Source organism: Vipera ursinii, assembly GCF_947247035.1.
Source record: "Vipera ursinii genome assembly, chromosome: 7".
Taxonomy (NCBI): domain Eukaryota; kingdom Metazoa; phylum Chordata; class Lepidosauria; order Squamata; family Viperidae; genus Vipera; species Vipera ursinii.
Window position 1 is genome coordinate 10985964 of NC_139521.1, and position 21607 is coordinate 11007570.

Consider the following 21607-nt stretch of genomic DNA (forward strand, 5'->3'; position numbering starts at 1 on the left):
GTTTTATTGCTGCTCCACCTAACAAAAGTATTTCCCCCTCCCCTCGGGCATTTGAGGAAGAAACACTGTGCTATAAGAGATTGTCTCTTTTCTGCCTTTTTTAAAGAAAAAAAGTGCGTCATTTCATGGCCTAGAGAAAGATAATGAGTTTTAGAACTTAGCAGGAAAGGAAATGTTTCATGAAACACACAAGACATGCTATGGGAGCAGACGTGTCTACCAGATTTGTTTTATAGATTTAGAATAACATGCTAGAATGATATAAGCCTATGCAGACTTTGAAAATAGACCATTTAAAAATTGTCTTAACCAGGGGTCATCAACCATGGACTGGTACCGGACCGCAGCATGCCAGCAACCGGCCTCCACAAACAAGCAAAGCCCCATCCATGGGATGCAGGCAGCACACAAAACCACGCACTCTCCAGTCTGTGGAAAAACCTTTCTCCATGGACCTGGTGTCCAAAAGGTTGGGGATAAACAATAGGTGATTTTTTAAAAAAAACCAAAAAAAAAACCCACCCTGAGAAATGGACATACTTTAAAAATATAAAAATCTTATCGATTGTACATAGCCAGAATGTAATAAATGAGGCATATAGAATATCTAAGGACGGAGGACCATCAAAAATGTCTGAAAATATAAATGTGCAGATGGCTTGTTTAAGATGAATTTGTAAGAGCAGCTAGGAGAAGTTTCAAGCAACATTTTGCACGCCTCGGATATAAGGTCTGGTTAGATGTCCTTTGGGCCGCGTCCATTTCTATCGGCGCCAACATCGTATCCATAGAATATTGTTCCACTCTGTTCCATCTTTCAGAAAGGCCAATTCTTCAGAGCAGACATTCCATCGATGGTTCAAAAGTGATGGAGAAAGGGGAAACGGCACAGCCTCTGTGGATCACTTTGGCACTGCAAAAACAGAAGGGCTTTCGGGAGCAGCAAGCAACACGTGAGGAAAGGAGGCAAGCCAGAGAGGCCAAGCAGGCTGAGAAATTGGCTAAAGAAAATGTAAGTATCCAAACACAGAAAAAAATGTGGGGGGGAGAGTATAATGTATTTGGGACACCTGGTATCTTTTGCTAGCAGGGGCAATGAAATTGGTCAGGAATAAACAAAAGCACTGCTTTCATTATAATAAATCAGATGTGGGCAACTATGGCTCTTTTATGACCTGTGGAATTCTGGGAGTTGAAGTCCACAGATCATAAAGGGGCCATAATTGTCCACCCCCTGTAATAAATGATTAAACTCAAGTAAAGCTTTAAGTCTAGAAACAGAAAAAGCCAACACTGCTACTTTGGGAGGATGATGGCTTAGAGAGAGATGGACGCCACCTTCTTCATCTCAGATTTACCGCTTTAAAATTGTTTTATGTCAGAGCGTGCACACTCTTATTGCGCGAGATAATCCAGGAGGAAACACAGTAAACACTGGTCTATAGTAAATCGTGGTTTATCTTACACTATCTACTGTATCATACACCAAGAACAATATACGTACATGGGCTAATACAGCAGGATCCAACAAACCACAGTTACAGCAGGAAAACTGAAGAAGAAGAAGAAGAAAGAACACATCAGCAGAGCCTTCCCTTTATACAAAGGCTCTTAAAGAGACACAGACCCTGCTGAGTCATTCCCATTATTACATCTTACATTACATAAGCTGGTTAGGTGTTAAATCAATACCTTGACATTTTATCAACTGGGCATGCTGCCAAACCTCCCAGACCCCCTGCAGCTTACAATGCAAATGGAAAGAGTTTCCACAATGTAACAAAAAGCACAGAAGCAACTTACAAAAATAGAACACATGCCTTATAATACTAAAGACAAAAAATCAAAGTCAAAACCATTGCATTGGACAGGTAGTCCTCATGACCACAACTGAGCCCAACATTTCTGTTGCTAAGTGAGATAATTGTTAAGTGAGCTTTTCCCCATTTTACGACCTTTCTTGCCACAGTGGTTAAGGGAAGCACTGCCGTTCTTAAGTTAGTAACACGGTTGTTAAATGAATCTGACTTCCTCATTGACTTTCCTTATCAGGAAGCCGCAAAAGGTGATCACATGACCTCCTAAACATGACTGTCCTAAACATGAGATGGTTGCCAAGTGCCTGAATTTTGATCACATGGCCATAGGGATGCTGCAACAGTCAAGTGTGAAAAACGGTCACGAGTTATTTTTTTCCAGCCCATTGTTACTTCGAATGGCCGCTAAATGAATGGCTGTAATATAAACTGTATAATAAGAAGCAAAGAAACAGGATGCAAAATAAAACACATCCAGTACAATACTAAAGATAGAAAATCAAACTCAAAAGCATTGCATTGTACTTCGAAGCCTACTTAGTTGGGAAGCCAAGGATACGGCCTTGGATGAGATACATGAAGCTGCCAGGGAAACAAAAGCAGGCCTTGAATCCTAGGAAAGGAGAAAGCATTAGGAAGATACTCAGACTGGCTCCCTCTGCTTCTCTCTAGCAATAAGAAAATGTAAAAATTGCAGGCAGACTTGCAAGATTTTGTTATTGTCTATTTTCTGATCTGGAGCTGATAATGCAAAATCTGCAAGACAGATGCAATTCACATCCAGTGATTAATGCTAGTCAACAAGCAAATTGCATATGGGGCCAAATGCAGTTTCTGAGTGGTCTTCAAAGGCGTAATTATTATTAATAATAATTTATTCAATTGATTGTGGCTATTGTCTCCAGACTTTGGGTGGCCTTATGAAAGGATGTTCCATAGAAAGAAGAAGATGCCCATGCACACATATTGCACGTAATCATTCTCTGTATTTTAAATAAGTGTCACGTGAGTTATAACACCTGGAAGATAGCAAGCATTCACAAATGCTTCCTAACTCGTCCTTTGTCCACACTTTCTACTTTTGAGTCGACATATATGAGTATGCACTGTCAACATATTAAAATTTAGCACGTTTATACTGTTGCTTTTCACATTAGGCCAGCGTGAACAACCAGTTGGCAGATAATAAAAGCAATAATATGAGCAAGTCAAACATACTGCAAAAATCCACTGTCTCAGAAGAGGAGAAAAAAATCGAGACGGCTACATCAAGATTTGAACGTAGAGAACAGCTCAAAAAATCAAATACTCTGCCTTCATCGGTCACAGGTATGACTTACATTTTGCACCATGACTGTGGCTGCAATTTTATTTCTGAGATGGTTGAATATGTAAGACTTTGCTGGTTCACCTTGCCTTGTGTATTTCCAATGTGCCGGTATCTTTCATAGTACAGTTAAGGATTTTTTTTAAGAAAAACCAGCCTTTCCAAGAAAGTGATGAACAGAACGAGAGATTGCTTAATTTAAGAAATGCAGGAGCACGCCTCATACAGATAGTCCTCAACTTACGACCGCAGCTGAGCCCAAAATTGCTGTTGCTAAGCAAGGCAGTTGCTAAGTGAATTTGGCTCCATTTTACAACTTTTCTTGCCACGGTTCTTACGGGAATCACTGCAGTTGTTAAATTAGTAACACAGTTTTATTAAGTGGCTTCCCCATTGAGTTTGCTTGTCAGAAGGTCCCAAAAGGTCGTCACATGACCCTGGGACACTGCAACCGTCATAAATATGAATCAGTTGCCAAGCATCCAAATTTTGATCATATGACCATCAGGATGCTGCAACGGTCATAAGTGTGAAAAAAACAGCCATAGGTTTTCACTGTCCCAAAGGTGCTTTCTTTCAAAAAAGGCAACTAGACTTTCTTCTTTTGCTTGAAGACGTTTCACTTCTCACTCAAGAAGCTTCTTCAGTTCTGAATAAATGGTGGAGAATGGAAAGACTGATATTCCTTGCAGTCATCTGTTCGTTAGCATTCTTTCTGAGAGTTGCGCAGGCCACGTGGAGGTTTACCTGTGCCTTCAAGGTCACATGAATCGTGTCATTTGCCATTTTTTTCTGGAAATCCACTCATAGTCCCGTGCCCTTTGAAGGGTGTTCATTGCAAAGTGCATAGCTAAATGTCTGTGAAGATTGTCAGTCATCCAGGTCAGATGGAAGCAAATTCCAAGTCCTAAACCTGCTTTGCTCAATTAATAAATATAGCCTGGATACAAATGTGGCAGACAGTTAAGGTATTAAGTGATTATAAGCTATTATGGTAAGCAAATGATGTGGTGATGTAATAAGCAGGTTGTTCCATGAAGCTTACTGAAGAAAATGTCTCCAGATCATTCTGCTTCCTAATTATAGCTTCTTTTGAATAGTTCTTAAATGCTGCGATTCCGGCTTAAAAACCAATTCACTGATTAAAAAAAGAAGAAGCAATAGCTTTGGGTGATAAAAGCAGAGGGAGTGGGCTAATTTTATTTCATGAAAAGGCAGGACCCAATAGGGTGGTCTCTGTTAAATTGTATGCACTTCATATAATTTGTTGTTGTTCTGCTAGTAACATAAAATAACATTAAATGATGGAGTTCATTCATATAAGAGAGCCATAACCATCAGAATAAGTTATTGTTGTGGAAGATCTAAATTAAGCACCATAATGTATTCTTATTCCATAAGCGTTCCGGCTGACGGCTCCTCTTTTGAAAGGCAATCTTCCAAATATCCAATTCAAAAATACTCTGGATTGCATCCAGATAAAAGGCAACATCTGACCAATTAAGATCCTCTGCCCGCAACAACTTAGTGCGATGCCTAAAACAGCATCACTGAATCATTTACTTTATTTATTTGTTTATTTGTTTTATTTGTTTTATATACCGCCCTTCTCCCGGAGGACTCAGGGCGGTGTACAGAGCAATTAAGAAGAATACAATAAAGTAATATAGTGAAAAAAAAATTTAAAACCCAAATCCATCAGGCCAGGCCGGCTTGTTGGAATAGATAAGTTTTTAGATCGCGCCGGAAGGAGCGAAGGTCAGGGGCCATCCGGATTTCTGCTGGTAAGCGGTTCCAAAGGATTGGCGCACCCACCGAGAATGCTCTCCCCCTGGGGGTCACCAGCCGACATTCTCTGACCGGTGGCACCCTGAGGAGGCCCTCTCTATGGGAGCGCACAGGACGGAGGGATGTTGACGCTGGCAGTAGGTGCTCCCGTAGGTAATCCGGACCCATGTCATGTAGGGCTTTGTATGTCATCACTAGCACCTTGAATTTCACCCAGAAGGCAACTGGAAGCCAGTGCAGCTCACGGAGCAGGGGTGTAATATGGGAGTATCGGGAGACCCCCAAAATCACTCGTGCAGCTGCACTCTGCACCAGCTGAAGCTTCCGAGTGGATCTCAAGGGCAGCCCCATGTAAAGAGCGTTGCAGTAGTTAAGACGAGAGGTCACAAGTGCATGGGTGACTGTACGCAAGGCATCCAGGTCCAGATAGGGTCGCAGCTGGCGCACCAGACGAGCCTGAGCGAAGGCCCCTCTAGTCACAGCTCCTATATGATCTTCTAAGGAGAGCTGTGAATCTAAGAGGACACCCAGATTGCGAGCCTTATCTACGGGGGGTAATAACTCTTCTCAACTTACTGCTCAATGTACGATTGCATCTGAGCCCCAAATTTCAAGATATCTGTTAAGAGAGTTTTACCTCATTTCACAAATTTTTCTTGCCGGGTTAAGTTTGTAACCCGGTCGTTAAGTGATTGTGGCTTCTCCATTGACTCTGCTTGTCAGAAGGTCCCCCCAAAATGATCACATGGCCTTGGGGCACAGCAATGGTCATAAGTATGAACCGATTGCCAAGCACCTGAATTCTGTTCACACGACAACAGCGGTCACTAAATGAGCTGTTGTAAGTCGAGGGCTAAGCTGTTAAAGGAAAGAGGAATTCTGCATTCTGTGCAGTTACGAATCGACCGACACCGCTTCCTGTAGCCTCTGATTTGGGCAAGAATTCAGGCTGATACCCCTTTAATCAATGAATAGATTTAGCGGCTGTTCCCATTACGGTGGCAATAATCTGAAATGCAATTTTTGCCTAGGCTTCAGTGGGTAGAGGAAGAGGGGAAGTGATGAAACTTGAGCCTGGGATCCATCCTGTTCTTACTCGTATCCACCATCATGGCCACCCAGAAGTGCAAAACTGGGACGATGTCATGATGTCACTGCATTCACCTTAATCGCTTTTTAAAACCTGGATTGATCTGACTACCTCTACGGATGCTGTGAAATTCACTCATTAAAACCTTAGCGCTGCATCCTTCCTCTTCTTCCCCTCTTCCTTGAACGCTAACTTCATCTTACATACGTGGAGAAGAAATGAAAGCCAACCTCTGGGTGGAAAACCTGACTGCTGTTTTGCCCAAACGGTAAAAGGTTCCATTCTTGGTAATGTTAAGCAGCAATTTTTTTTTAAAAAAATCATCTATTAAACTTCTTGCCTTCCTATTAATCGTTGGTGAAATTATAAAGGAAAAAAACTTAATTTTCAGCTGTTGTGTTATCCCATACAAAAAAGAAGGTATGAGAAACAAATTTTGATTTCTCTGCAGGCATGCGTGCAGCTTACCAGTTGCTTTATTTATTTATTTATTTTATTTAGATTTATATACCGCCCTTTCTCGAAGGACACAGGGCGGTTTACAGGGCATTTAAAAAACAGTCAATACAAACGTTAAAACAAAATTAAAAGAGATTAAATAGAACCCTGAGAAAATTAAAACCCAGTTAAAATTAAAATTAAAAATAATCTCAGCCTGGGCCAGAGAGCTTGAAGAGCCAGGTCTTCAGGTCCCGGCGGAATGAACGGAGGTTGTGGGCAGTCCTAAGCTCCGCAGGCAGCTGGTTCCACAGGGCAGGCGCACCCACTGAGAAGGCCCTACCCCTGGGTGTTACCCACCGGCAGTCTTTAACCGGCGGCACCCTGAGGAGACCCTCCCTGTGGGAGCGCACTGGACGAAGGGAACTTGATGCTGGCAGCAGGTGTTCCCTCAAATATCCCGGACCCTCGCCATTTAGGGCTTTATAGCTCATCACCAGCACCTTGAATCTCACCCGAAGGGCAACTGGAAGCCAATGCAGCTCGCAGAGTAGAGGTGTTACATGGGAGTATTGGGAGACCCCGATCACGACTCGCGCGGCCGCATTCTGCACCAGTTGAAGCCTCCGGGTGGTCCTCAAGGGCAGCCCCATGTAGAGAGCGTTGCAGTAGTCTAAATGGGAGGTCACGAGCGCATGAGTGACTGTGCGTAGGGCATCTCGGTCCAGGTAGGGTCGCAACTGGCGCACCAGGCTTTAAGGGACTGTCTTAAGCCACAACCCAAAACCAAGAATATGTTTAACAGATACACAGACATTTGAAAGTTCTTGGTTTGGGGGTATTTGCTGGGTATCCAACAAACCTATTTTTCTTTCTCTGCCAGGTAACATGCGGCCTTTTCACTAGTAAAGTCCATGTTTAGGGTGCTGTGTGGAAGCCTATCCTCCCCCCCAAAAAACACCCCTGCACACCCCCACGGAAGTATGGAAGACCCCAAAAAAGCAATAACAATGAGGGGGAAAAACCACAGCAAAAATAGCACTTAATTTCGGTTGCTTCTGCCTTTCAGTTCTAAGTCAGTCCTCAGGGTACCGCCGGTCAAGGATTGCCGACGGGCGATCCCCAGGGGGAGGGCGTTCTCTGTGGGCGCGCCTGCCCTAAGGAATCAACTGCCAACGGAACTCCGGACTGCCCCCGACCTTCGTTCATTTCGCCGGGACCTAAAAACCTGGCTCTTTGAGCTCTCTGCTCTAGACTGAGGGGTTTAATGTTTTTAAATTGTGATTTAATTTTTGCGGCTAGACTTAATTTAATTTTATGTGAATTTTGGGTTGTTTTTAAATTTTGCCTTGTAAACCGCCCTGAGTCCTTTGGGAATAGGACGGTATATAAACCGAATAAATAAATCAATAAAAATAAATAATAATCTCTTATCAGCGTGGGAAGGAGAGCTGCGCTTCAGATAAATTTCTATTGTTCTGCGCTTCTGTGTACTTTGTGATGTAAAACTGGAACCGCAAGAGTTGCTCCCGAAATACTTTGCTGTTGTTGTTTCTCCCCCCCCTAAGGGCAGACTCTTGGAATCTTTGTTCCCTGACAAAATTTATTTATTTATTTTATTTTAATTCCATTTATATCCCGCCCTTCTCCGAAGACTCAGGGCGGCTTACAAGCTTAGCAGTAGCCTTCATTCTATGTATATGCTCTCTGCTAAAGGGAAGGCAGGCTTAAGGTAACGGATTTCTGCAATGGTGGTTTAACGGTTTCCCTTTCCCTCATTCTCTCACAGTGGAGATCACGGATTCCCTTTCATCGTCCCCTTTGGCTAAAGAGGTCACCAAGAGATTCTCTACGCCGGATGCTAACCCCGTCTCAACTGAACCTGCCTGGCTGGCCTTGGCCAAGAGAAAAGCGAAAGCTTGGAGCGACTGTCCTCAGATCATCAAGTAAACGGATCTCATCTCGCTTTGGGGCTTTCGCTCTGGTTGGAGAGCCATCTGCTTTTTTTTTTTAAAACTCATATTCTCAAATGCTCCTGGAAGACATTTAAGGGCCTACTTGGTCCAATCAGAGACATTGAACTGTTGATCATGAGAGGAATGTTTAAGCAGGTTTTTTTTTTTTTGAGTTTCAGGCCACTTTTAAGAATCACTGCTTCAGTGTTGTTGAATGTCAGCTTCCAGGTAAACATATTATTTTTAACTTGGGACATTTTGCAAATGCCACTCAGGTACAGGAACAAGAAAGATCTGCTTCTGCCATAGTTACGAGATAGCTTTGAATAATTTGCCTCTGATCTGGCAAGGATGACTCCAGAAATAATGAAATGTAATTTGGGGATAATGAAAGCACCTTTTTTTTTATCCTAACGAGTTTTTCCTGAGGTTTTTAGTTTTGAACATTAGCCGTGCTTCTCAAATGTATTTAATGATTCAGTAACCAACACACTCAAGTTACGTTACATCAAAGAGTTCCTACTTGTATTTCTCTAAATGGTTCTCCAAGCCATCAACAGCCTGTGCAAACTGCATTATTATACTTTCATTTCCCTTGTATCCAGAAATATATTAATGCAACATTAGTATATTAACTTATTTATTTATATATGCCTCCTCATTCCACAGAAAGCCAGGATATCGTGTCTCTTCTTCTTCTCTATTTTATCCTCACCCCCTGTACAATAACACTATACTGAATAAGTAACTCAACTGTATTTGGAGAGAAGTGTATCAGGATTTCCAGTCTTATCGTAAAAGGTAAAATACAAAACAGAAAAACAAACAAAAGAAAAAAGAAAAAAAATGATGTACAAAAAAGAGAGAAAATATACACTTTAAAAAAAGGGGGATCTCCAGTCTTAAATCTATTGCTCATGTTGTGCAAGGAATAGCGATACACAGTATCTTTCGTGATCGAAAGCAAAATTACCCCCAGATGTACCCGCAATGTGCGGTTAAAAAAAAAAAGTGCTGGTGGAGCTTCAGTGACACCATCTTGGCTTTTGCACCATACTTGGTGGACACTCTGGACCCCAGCCATTCAGGTTATCTGAAGGAGGCTAGTCCAACTTCCTCCACTCTTGTTATCTTTCAGAAATGTTGAGTTTCAACATCTGGAGGAGGCAGCAGACAATAGGGTGGAAAATCTAGCCCCTTTACCCTTCCATTACCAATAAGATGTATGTTGGGATCATCATTCTGTTCACCAAGCGTCATTAGCAGTTTCCTCTTCGACATCTGTGTCGCGCTACTGCGTATTACCTTTGCAAACTATTAGCGGAGCATGTCTGTTGATGAGATGAGGTGAAAGTGTAGCTGTTAATAGATACTACTTTTTGACCTGGAATTAGATCTGATTCAAGGTTATGGAACTGGTTCAACTAGAGGAACTGAATTGGCACTGCCAAATTCCTGCCAGCTGCACAGCAGCAAAGGTTAAGAAAGCCTCCTAAATCTTTGCTGCTCTTTTATAGATACGTGGGCTCTTCTGCCAGCCGAGCTACGAAAGCCTTTGATTTGAAAAAAAATTAACTGTAGGGAAAATGCAATGTCTTTACCCCTAAGTATTATTGCTTTATATTTTCCAGTTAAGACATGGAAATATTGTGAAAATAGGGTTCGATTGCACCAAACTTCAGATTGTTGGGTAAAATAATAATAATAATGGTTGGGACAGAATTTGAATTCCTAATTTCTATTCCTCGTAATTGTAACATCGGTTTAGAAGGGAAACACTTTTAAGACAAAGTGCAGTCTACCAAACTACGTTCTCATTCAAAACTTCCACCTCAAAACAGCAGCAAAAACCAACCCATGCACTACGTATCTGGAATCAGCAAAAACACTAATCCAAGGAATTTTGGTGCAAGACAACCAAACAAGATGCCTTTACTGAATAGGCCTAAAAGCGCAGAAAAAAAATGTTTGTTGTGTTTATAGCCATTGTCACTTTGGTATTTTATGTGAACTCAGGACATAGAACCTCCTTTAAAACTCATCTTGTTTTAGGTCGGAAAAATCTGTTAGAAATACAACTTCAAGGATGCCTTTAGCATCTCCTAGTAACTCAGTATATAGAGCCAAGGTGGTGGTTTGAAGAATGAAAAATATATATTTTGCCATTCACATCAAGAGGGAAGATTTCATCCAGTGTTAACAGTGAGTTAATTCTTATTCATCCTCATGGCAGCTAAAGTGATCTTTAGGAACAATCCAATGCCATCATCTGGTTGTTCAATTTCAAGAACAGTTTTGAGTTTCTTCTGGATTTCAAGTCTTGCTCACCCACAATTTACAGATTTCATTATCGCAGACAAGGTAATGTTTGATCAGGTGACCCCAGGAACAGCTTCTACTAAACATGCTCCAAATAACATTACGGTAGACATGGATTCAAATTTAGCAAAGACGTCTTGTGACTAAGGTAACACAATCCCCTACTCCTAAGGTGGCCTACTACAGCATATTTACAGGCATTTTAATGTGAAAATATACTTGTCTCAACGTGCAGTTGCAAAAAAAAAAAGTATACATCTCTCAAATTTCCTCCAACTCAATGAGGCTTCTAGATTGGGAGAACAGAGTTGGGGTAAAGGGGGTTGGGAAAGAAATTGGCGAGGCAGAAAGGGCAAAGCAAAACAGGTAATTTTACGGGGAAGTGGGTGTCACTTGCATGAGAAAAGCGGGAAACAAAATTCCCCAAATAACTTTAGAGATGGTTAATGCAGAGCTTATAGTCTGTGTAGTCTTTTCAAGCATGAGGATTCATAGTAAATTAAAACTGTATTCAGTCCAGGGAAGCAGGACAAGAGCAAAGGGCCACAGGACCCTTTGCTTGTCTGTTCTCCCAATTTTACTCCTGTCTTTCAGGATCAGCCACCATTCCAACATATTTATTATCAACACTTATAACCCTAATTAGCCTTCAGCAAAGATTCCTGGACAGCAATGATGCATCCTTTCCCTTTGCTCTATCTAACAGGTGATGTAAGACAGCATCTGCACACCCACAGACATTCCTGTTGGCCCTCCATGCAACAGTTTAGTATTCTCGATTTCTGCATCAGTGATTGGATCAAAGCTGGGCTACATAAAATATTTTGTTTGCACACATTCCTATCGGCCTGTTTTTAACCCTTGTCATTTCATATAAGGTCAACTTGAACTTTTGCACTAAATACCAATGAAGTGTTACTTTGCTTAAGCTTGGTTGCAGCCTTTCTTAATAAACGAACAAAACCCGGAATAACTTACAACATTTTAAAACTGATCAAACCACTTTGCACAATGTGGTCTCAATTTTATTTTAATTTTTTTTTTTTGTAACATACACTTGGTCCTTACCCAGAAGACAGTTAATGGTATCCAAGCCTGGTTGGCATTAGTGGAGCTAATGTCAGCAGTGACTGAATTATCTTATACACTAACAGGCGTTGGGCGTAACTTTTTCTAGATAAAGGCAGAATATTATTTGAGGTTATGGATGATTAACCTCAATTGTTCATAAAGTGGTGTATAAAATTATAAACATGTATAATTGTGGATTTTGTTTTGTGTACTTTTTTAATTTTTCAAATGTTTTAAAGTGCAATTGTTTCTTATACTAATATCATTTTAATTCCAATTAAACTATAATATGCTGAAAGTTGGGAGGTTTATTTATTCATTATCTTTTGTTAAATGTGTCTGGTTACCTTAAAACAAGAGCCTGAATTAATATATATGAATAAAACTGTTTTTAGAATATATTGCAACCAGGGCAAGATTAACAATGACTAAGGGGTATGTTAGTAGAATTTCTATTTTCAGTTTTTGATCGTCACAATTTTAATGTAAATGGTCCATCACTGAAAACTTGTTCTATATAAATAAAAATAGCTGTGTTTCTATATAAAATACTTTTTATTTATTTACTGATTCATTTCAAAAAGAAATCATAAAGCCGCGAAAGAGTTAAGTAAACTTTTAGCAAAGCCAGCCTTGATAATTAGTAATGGGAGTAAACACATTTATTGCAACTATACTTGGCATTACTAAGCGTTGTTTAAAAATACAGGGAGTCCTCAACTTACAATAATTCGTTCAGTGACTGTTCGAAGTTACAAGGGCACTTGAAAAAAAGTGACACATGACCATTTTTACACTTATGACCACTGAAGAATTTCTCACGGTTACATGATCGAAATTCAGATACTTGGCAACTGACTCATATTTATGACGGTTGCAGTGTACCGGGATTATGTGATCGCCTTTTGCGACCTTCTGACAAGCGAAGTCAGTGGGGCAACCAGATTCACTTAACAACTGCAGTGGTTCACTTAACAAGCGTGGCAAGAAAGGTTGTAAAATGGGACAACATTCACTGAACAAATGGCCTTGCTTACAACAGAAATTTTGGACTCAATTGTGCAAGGAGGAGAGGAGAAAAAAGGTGACTGAGCAATGCCTTTCCAGAGTTTTGCTGAAATGTCTCGAGACAAAGAAAAACCCAGTTTCGGGATGGATAATCAATGCTTCAAGCTCACACTAAGTCGTAAGATGGCTGGCTTATTTTTGGCTTAAAGTGGCAAATACACCAATCATAATTTGGGAAATCTTATTCTTTGTAGGGTATTACTCTTCCATACCATATAGCAATATCATTATATAATGATAATCATATGATTGTACTGTCATATGTTATACTGCTAACATTGGATGTTTTTGCACTGACATATACAGCATATCACATTATAATATCCTTGTTATACCACCTTAAATAAAAAGGGCAGCTGTAAGAAAGGAAATCTTGCAGATTCTGTGAAATCAATGTAAATTGATGTCATAAACTCTAGGTATTCTTTTGATAATATCTTTCTAACAACCTTCACAATTATACTTACAATTTTAGTATACTGTAAAGGTAAAGGTTCCCCCGCACATGCGTGCTAGTCGTTTCCAACTCTAGGGGCTGGTGCTCATCTCCGTTTCAAAGCCAAAGAACCAGCGCTTGTCCGAGGACGTCTCTGTGGTCATGTGGCCGGCATGACTAGACGCCAAAGGCACACGGAACGCTGTTACCTTCCCACCGTAGTGGTCCCTATTTTTCTACTTTCATTTTTACATGCTTTCGAACTGCTAGGTTGGCAGAAGCTGGGATGAGTAACAGGCACTCGCTCTGTGACGCAGCACTCGGGATTCGACCCGCCAAACTGCCAACCTTCTCATCGACAAGCTCAGCGTCCCAACCCACTGAGCCACCGCGTCCCTTTAGTATACTGTATATAAGATTTATTATATACCAAAATCTCCTGAACTGAACGTGTAATTTCTTTAGATATGCGCAATTTCCAATAGCATTTTTCACACAGCCTAATTTTTGGCCTTAAGCCTGCACCCTAGTCACAACCCCCAAATAATTTCTGCCAAAATGTGTTTATATTTAGCTATGCAATGTGTTAAATTTTTTAAATAAATAAATAAATAAATAAATAAATAAATAAATAAATAAATAAATAAATAAATAAATATTTATCAGTCTGGTTTCCAGAAGAATCATATTCTATTTTGGATGTAACACTGAATACACAGCACTAACTCCCAGATTTCTAAGGGTTTTGACTTGGCACTTTAAAATGCTTTAAATCAAGTGCCAAATGAGCGTTGTTCCCCTAAATATTGGACAAAAAAAAATTCGTACTAAGGAAACATTTAGCTCTCAAGTAGAAAATTAAAAACCTTTAAAAGCTCAATGTGTTACAGAGTTCTATTAGCTTTAGATAAAGATAGATCTAAACAATAAAGATAGTTGTTTCTACATCCTACAACGATGGTCGATCCCCAGGTGACAGGAGAAGAGAAGATCTCTCCTGGAAGTTGTCCTCTGCCTTCGGCCACTCCAGTCTTGGCGTTCAGGATCCATATTCTGCCATCTGTAGATGTCACCACCAGAAATGTTTTACGGTCCAAATTAGGACTACAGAAAACAAATGGAGTTGCATAAACTCTTGATGTTGTTTCAAACTTCCATAGTACATTTCCTTCCCTGTTACAGCAATAAATGAAGCCATCATGGGACCCAAAGAATATATCTTGGGAAAAAGGTGAAACACAGGGTGATGAAAAGATTGGTCCACTGCTGGAAAATGCCCAAACCTGTAGGAAAGTAATAAGAAATTAAACAGGTTACTGAAATTTCAGTTGTCATTGTATACATTGTTATGAGTTTATGATGCATATACAAGCATTCAACTTTTTATCGCCATATTTGCAAAGAAATAGGCTAATTCCTCTAATTCATTATATATCCCAATATATATCATACTTAAACAAATGAATTGCATTTTTGTATATTTTTTGCTTATTGAGAGGGCCTGCTGAACATACAGCAAATTGTTTCAATTTAGAATCAGCAATGATCCTATTGGGCATGCCAAACAAACTAGAACAATTTAAAAGGATATATTTCATTGAACCACAAGTAATTTAGTAGAATGGGAATTGTACCACTGTTCCCTGGGAGTATACCAAGGTTATACTGGAAATGAAGATAGTGCAGTGATCATTTGGACAATCATTTCTGTAGCGTAGTCTTGGGTCAATGCATATTTCTCAAACAGCATAGATCATTGTACCGTAGAACAATCTACTCAAGTCAAAGGAAGAACCTTGAATTTAATCCTAACATCAAGACCAATTTGAACAGATCGCTAAGTGAGAACCTCTCAGGAACTCAAGCCTAGCAATCATGGTTGATTTCAAAAGAAAGCGCCAACAAAACCAAGATGGTCAAATCTTTCCAGGATGATTTAAAATCACAATAAAAAGAACCTCAGATAGAATGCATATCACAAAACAAGCAGGTGGCAACAAGTGGGGTCCTCTTATGAATTAGTAACAAGTTTAAAAAAATCCTGAAACCAAACTCTAGACGTAAATGAATGTTCCTTACATCCTTTATTACTGTATGCAAAGAGTGGGGTCTGTTAAGCAACTGTACAGAATAGTGTGCCGGTTTAGAAATGATTTAGAATTATAAATGATCCGGGCTGTAACCCATGTTTGCAAATAATATGAAATTAATAAGCAGGCATATACATAGAATGAAGGCTACTGCTAAGCTTGTAAGCCGCCCTGAGTCTTCGGAGAAGGGCGGGATATAAATGGAATTTAAAAAAAAATGAAACTAGATGGTCTTGGAAGAGCTACAGATTTCTGCAGAGGAGAGACTTGAGATGACAATCACTGACCCGTTCAACTAGGGCAGGGGTAGGCAACCTTGGCTCTTTAAGGACTCTCCCACCAAGAGTTTCTACATTAAGTGTCAAAGGATTAGAAGAATTACCCAGAGGAGCACCATTTTGCTTGCATTGACAATGTCTTGGACTTTTCTGTATTCTGGAACTACAAATCAAAAGCAAAATTCTCACCGTATTCTTTTCTCAGAGTTTCAAACCCATCCTAAATTGCCCCACTCTCACAGGTATTTAACGGACTATTGTGGGAAGCAAAATGGCAGATGTTAAAGAAGAAGCTTCTATGGGCACCATAAAAACCAAATCTAAAGTTAATAGTAAAAAAAAACAGATTAAACTAATTATTGTAGAAGTTTCAACTATTCAATAATACGATAATTTTAACCTTTTCTCCAAAATGACTAAAGCAGTATAAATTTCCATCGACACAGCCAACATATACGTAGTCTTTGTCACAATGGGGTGATGAGAAGACAGGTTTTCCACAAACGGTTCTCCAAACAGTATTTCCCATAACCTGCAAAAGCAAACAATTTAACACAAGCTGCCTTTTAAGATGCTCAAATGTTAAACTAATGGGAAATTAAGGCATCCAAAGACTGGAAACAAGCACACATAATCACTTAACTAACTTAACTAACTAAAAAGCAATGGGGGAAAAGAATTTTCCTAAGTTCAGGTTCACAGAAACACCTATATCTCAACCTTACAAAGTAGATCATAGGAGAGAACAAGGCCATATAGGACGGGACTACTTTTATTGTAAGAACTATAGTTATACAACAGTGATGGCGAACATTTTAGAGACCGAGTGCCCAAACTGCAAACCAAAAACCACTTATGTGTGGTCGGGTGCCGGGTGGGCGTGGCCCATAGGGTGGGTGTGGCCCATTGGGTGGGCGTGGCTGTGGTGGTAACGGCCGACTGGGTGGGACTAAAAAGTTCAATCAATCAATTTCAACTTTGCAAGATCTTTTTTTTCCCCCGCGAGAAGTTGAAATTGAACTTTTTTTTTTTTGCACACAGCGGCCTAAAGCGAAAAGGTTTTATAAAACCCAGCTTGAAGGCCCAGGACTGGGGCGACGGCACATGTGCCCACAGAGAGGGCTCTGCGTGCCACCTGTGGCATGCGTGCCATACGTTCGCCACCACGGTTATAGAATCTTGCAAGTCTGAATGTGCTTCCCCCTCCCTCAGGTCATCTTCATGAGTTAGGGAAGGCCCTGCTTTCTCAAATTACTTGGTTGGCCTGAACTCAAGGCCTCCTTAAGCAGCTCTGTCCTTCAAGGTCATTCCCTATGCCTCCTGCACGTAGGAATCTATCTATAAAACACATAACAAAGGAGCAACCATGTCCATTTCTGCAGGAGTTTGATTGCCCCTGCTTTCTTATATTTCGTACCTTTTAAAGAAAAAGCATCTACGGTTGAAGTTAAGAAATCATGAAATCATATTAAACAATGAAGAGTGCTTGCTCAGTGGTGCAGCGTAATACCTCTGCAAAATCGCTCACTCAATTTTTACTTGTGTAATCTCTGTATATACTATATAGTTTGTTGACGATTCCACAAGAGGTAAATTACAAGGAGCTGATCTGTAAAATAATTAGCTTCTGATCCCTCAACATGTGCCATTTGTATAATTAGGTAAAGGTAAAGGTTCCCCCGCACATGCACGCTAGTCGTTTCCAACTCTAGGGGCCGGTGCTCATCTCCGTTTCAAAGCCGAAGAGCCAGCGCTTGTCCGAGGACGTCTCCGTGGTCATGTGGCCGGCATGACTAGACGCCAAAGGTGCACGGAACGCCATTACCTTCCCACCGTAGTGGTCCCTATTTTTCTACTTGCATTTTTACGTGCTTTCGAACTGCTAGGTTGGCAGAAGCTGGGATGAGTAACAGGCGCTCACTCTGTTACGCGGCACTCGGGATTCAACCCGCCAAACTGCCGACCTTCTGATCGACATGCTCAGCGTCCTAATCCACTGAGCCACCACGTCCCATTTGTATAATTACTTTGAATTAATATATGGTAAGGTAGTTGGAAAACCTTGCATCGGAAAAGAACAGGGGTATATGTTCAATAACTGTAATGTTATTATCCAAATATTTTCTCCCTTCTCCGTAGCCCCTTGAGTTTTTAATGCCTTTAGTGAATCTAGAACCTCACACATGCAGAACTAGGAAGTTACGTACAGGGTTAACAGCAAGTAGCAGTCCTCCCAGAGTACCAACGTACAGGTGATGTGGCAACAGATTTAGGTGAGGAGAAGAAAATATTCCTCCAGATTCACAGTGTAACCTCCAAACACATTCCTTCTTCTGTCAAAAAAAATATATATGTTTCACGCTGTGACTCACCTTAACTTAAGGTTAACATACAGGGTCTTACTGTAGAGCAATCCATTTCAAAATATTATATTCTCTTTATGTGAATCTTTTATGCTCAGGGTTTTTGGTGGGGGTTTTTTCCATTCAATCTTATATGATTCAGAGGCTGCCTGGACAAATCCCTGCAGTTTTATTGGCAAGATTTTTCAGAAGTAGTTTGCCATCCATCCAAGGTCACTCAATCTTTATGACTAAGGCAGGACCAGAACTGGCTGGGCTCTTGGGTTTCTGTACTGACACCAAACTGGCTTTCTTGTGCTCTGTAGCAATTCCTAAATCTATATCTGTTCCAACATTATTATTTTGATTCTTACACATTGTAGTAGACAAATAGTTATTATTACGTCAGTATTTAAATTGCTTCTCTCCAGAAGAATGATCTGCTGTACAGCATAAACTTAACACCAAATACATAAGGACGTACCTCAAATATTCTGTTTAAAATAATGCTGCAGCATAGCTTGCATGCATAATAAAGGTAGCACAACAAGTAGCAAGCTCTTGCTTGGTGTAGGCCAGGGGTAGGTAACCTTGGCTCTTTTATGACTCGTAGACTTCAACTCCCAGAATTCCTGAGCCAGCATGGCTCAGCTTGGAAACCTCTCCCTTTCCCCTCAGCATGGCTGGCTCAGGAATTCTGGGAGTTGAAGTCCACGAGTCATAAAAGAGCCAAGGTTGCCTACCCTGGCCTAGGCCGCTTTATGACTTGTGGACTTCAACTCCCAGAATTCCTGAGCCAGCATGGCTCAGCTTGGAAACCTCTCCCTTTCCCCTCAGCATGGCTGGCTCAGGAATTCTGGGAGTTGAAGTCCATGAGTCATAAAAGAGCCGAGGTTGCCTACCCCTGGTGTAGGCAATGGAGGAAAGAATGAATGAAGAACCACAGGCTGGAAATGTGTATGATCTTTCGTGGGTTTTTTTTTCTGAGCAGAAGCAAATAATAATAATAGCGTGGTTAAATAATTAAACAGCTAGCGTTGTCAGCGCTGCATATTTTTAAAATTCCATTTATATCCCGCCCTTCTCCGAAGACTCAGGGCGGCTTACAAGCTTAGCAGTAGCCTTCATTCTATGTATATGCCTGCTAATTAGGGCTTTCACACACACCCCAAGTGGCATTATTACAAAGTCAGCTTATTGCCCCCAACAATCTGGGTCCTCATTTTACCTACCTCGGAAGGATGGAAGGCTGAGTCAACCTTGAGCCTGGTGGGACTCGAACCTGCACTAATTGCAGGCAGCTGGTGTTACTTAAGAAGGCATTAGCCCACTGCGCCACCAAGGCTCTTTTGGGAGATTTAAAACAAGAAGTGGTGCCTAAAGTTTTTTTAATCCAATCCGTTAAAAAACCCAAGCAAGGCTAAGAGCTGATTATGATCTATAGCTCCTGTCGACAATATATTCTGGAACTGGAATTAGATTATAAACCTCAATATCTAAGGCTGCAGTTCTAAGTGCTCTGATGTGGCATTTGAGATGAAATGGAGACTAGGCTGGAAGACATTCCCGTGAATAACAACATTCCTAGGGTTTGTTTTCAATTTTGTTCCTTTTGAGTCAGTCTTCATTCCTGCTGACTACCTGACAGGTGTGCAGAGTTTTCTTGGCAACCTTTTCAAACTGGTGTGCCATGACCTTTTTCTTAGGACTGAGAGAGAGGGAGTGACAGACCCAAAATAAACCGAGGGGGCTCCATGCCTAAGGAAGGACTAGAACTCACAGTCTCTTGGTTTCTAGCTCAATGCCCTTAAACCCAGTGGATCCCAAAGTTTCTGGCTTTGTGGACCGGTGGCAGCAGCGAGGGGAAGTGGGGTGGGGAAGAGAGGATGGTTCCACTTGAGCAGCCGGTAAGCGCACATAGTATGTAACTCCATTTGCGCAAGTGGCGCACACATGCCTGCAGCCCTGTTCCGGAAGGGCTGTGGTCCGGTAATGTTTAGTTTAGTTTATTAGACTTATATACAGCCTTTCTCCCGTAGGACTCAGGGCGGTTCACAAGGTTTTTTTAAAAGAAACAATACTACAATTACAAAAGTTAAAACAATTAAAATGATTATATTAAACCTTGAATATAAAAAAACCTAGTTAAAACCAGTTAAAACCCCAATTAATACCCTCAGTCCAGGCCAGAGAGCTCAAAGAGCCAGGTCTTCAGGTCCCGGCGGAATGAACTGAGGTCGGGGGCAGTCCTAAGCTCTACAGGCAGCTGGTTCCAAAGGGCCGGCGCACCCACAGAGAAGGCCCTCCCCCTGGGTATTGTCCGCCGGCAATCTCTTACCGGCGGTACCCTGAGGAGACCCTCCCTGTGGGAGCACACAGGACGAAGGGAGCTTGATGCTGGCAGCAGATGTTCCCTCAGATATCCCAGACCCAAGCCATTTAGGGCTTTATAGGTCATCACCAGCACCTTGAATGGGCTGTGGCCTGGCGGTTGGGGACCCCTGCCTTAATCCATCTGGACCAAACTAGCTCTCGACGTATTCACATTTACTTACGTATATATCCAAAGCATATATATGCTGGTCATGAGATCCAATGAAGAATAATCCTGTGGAAGGATCTAAAGCGGGAGAACTCTTCACAGCGTCTTCCGTGGGAAATGCCCAGTGGACCTCCCCATTACTGCTTTGGAGCACATATACCAATCCGTTGTAACAGCCTGCATAAAATCACAGCCCCACAAAACAGGTGCATTTGGAAAAGTGTTCTAATCAGAGGTGCGAAAAATATTTTCCACGTTCAAGAGAGGCAGCTCTGATCACAAGAAAGGTCTGGATGCCTTGTGGTGAAAATTGGCAAGGCAGGCCTACGCCAAAGGATCAGAGTTTGGATTGTGACGCTATGTCCGCCATCTTGCCAATGCTGGTCTCTCTCTGGAGCCCCCCGCTGCTCTTTTCTGACTCTGCGGGAGGGCGGGAGAGGGGGGGGTCTAATCTCAAAATACTTTTCCCCACATAGTACCTGTATATACTTCATTTCATTTGCAGCAGACAAAAATTAACCGCTACAGCCCATTAAACCAGTTTTCAAACATTCAAACGAGTAAGGTGAATTCATAAAAGTCATCGTTGTTGAATTTACAAATACTGTTCGTTCACGTATGAAGGCAAATAGACGTGTCCCATGATAATATTGCAGGATCCAACCAGGGACCAGAGGTTTAGGTCTTCCGAGCTTTCGGACTTGTGCTGGAGCCCATCCTCCTAAGGCACAGGTGTCAAACTCGCCACGTCATGTGACACATTTGTCACGATGTATCGTGACTTTTTTCCACATTGCTGGAGCTGGGGGGGAGGGGGGGCGCGGCCTCTGCATGATGCAACTGGCCCACAGGCCAGCAGTTTGACACCCCTGTCCTAAGGGCTTGGCAGCACAAGGAAACAACAGCCAACAACGTGATAGTTGGGGGTCATCAATGGCCCAATCGACATCTAAAAGGCCACATACAACGGGCACCCTATAAATACCACACGGAGAGTAGCCCAAAGCACAGGCTCTGCTAGAGAGAAGTTCCCTGAGCGTGAGAGC

General features: G+C 41.5%; 3 protein-coding genes across 3 annotated transcripts in view; 1 reads left to right on the forward strand and 2 right to left on the reverse strand.

Annotated features, from left to right (window-relative positions):
* Positions 1-9709, forward strand: part of CRACD (capping protein inhibiting regulator of actin dynamics) — a 32776-nt gene extending 23067 nt beyond the window's left edge. Inside the window, exons 6-8 of the mRNA XM_083368020.1 lie at positions 822-1012; positions 2975-3146; positions 8250-9709. Of these exons, the coding sequence (XP_083224146.1) occupies positions 822-1012; positions 2975-3146; positions 8250-8410 (524 nt within the window). The 3' untranslated portion in view covers positions 8411-9709. The remainder of the gene's footprint in view (positions 1-821; positions 1013-2974; positions 3147-8249) is intronic.
* The window catches only part of PPAT (phosphoribosyl pyrophosphate amidotransferase), a 320661-nt gene that overhangs the window by 186058 nt on the left and 112996 nt on the right, over positions 1-21607 (reverse strand). The gene's annotated exons all lie outside the window — the stretch shown is intronic.
* The window catches only part of AASDH (aminoadipate-semialdehyde dehydrogenase), a 41741-nt gene continuing 32475 nt past the window's right edge, over positions 12342-21607 (reverse strand). The window contains exons 13-16 of the mRNA XM_083367230.1: positions 20575-20738; positions 17885-18010; positions 16078-16209; positions 12342-14592 (exon numbers count right to left, since the gene is read on the reverse strand). Coding sequence (XP_083223356.1) covers positions 14194-14592; positions 16078-16209; positions 17885-18010; positions 20575-20738 — 821 coding nt within the window. The 3' untranslated portion in view covers positions 12342-14193. The remainder of the gene's footprint in view (positions 14593-16077; positions 16210-17884; positions 18011-20574; positions 20739-21607) is intronic.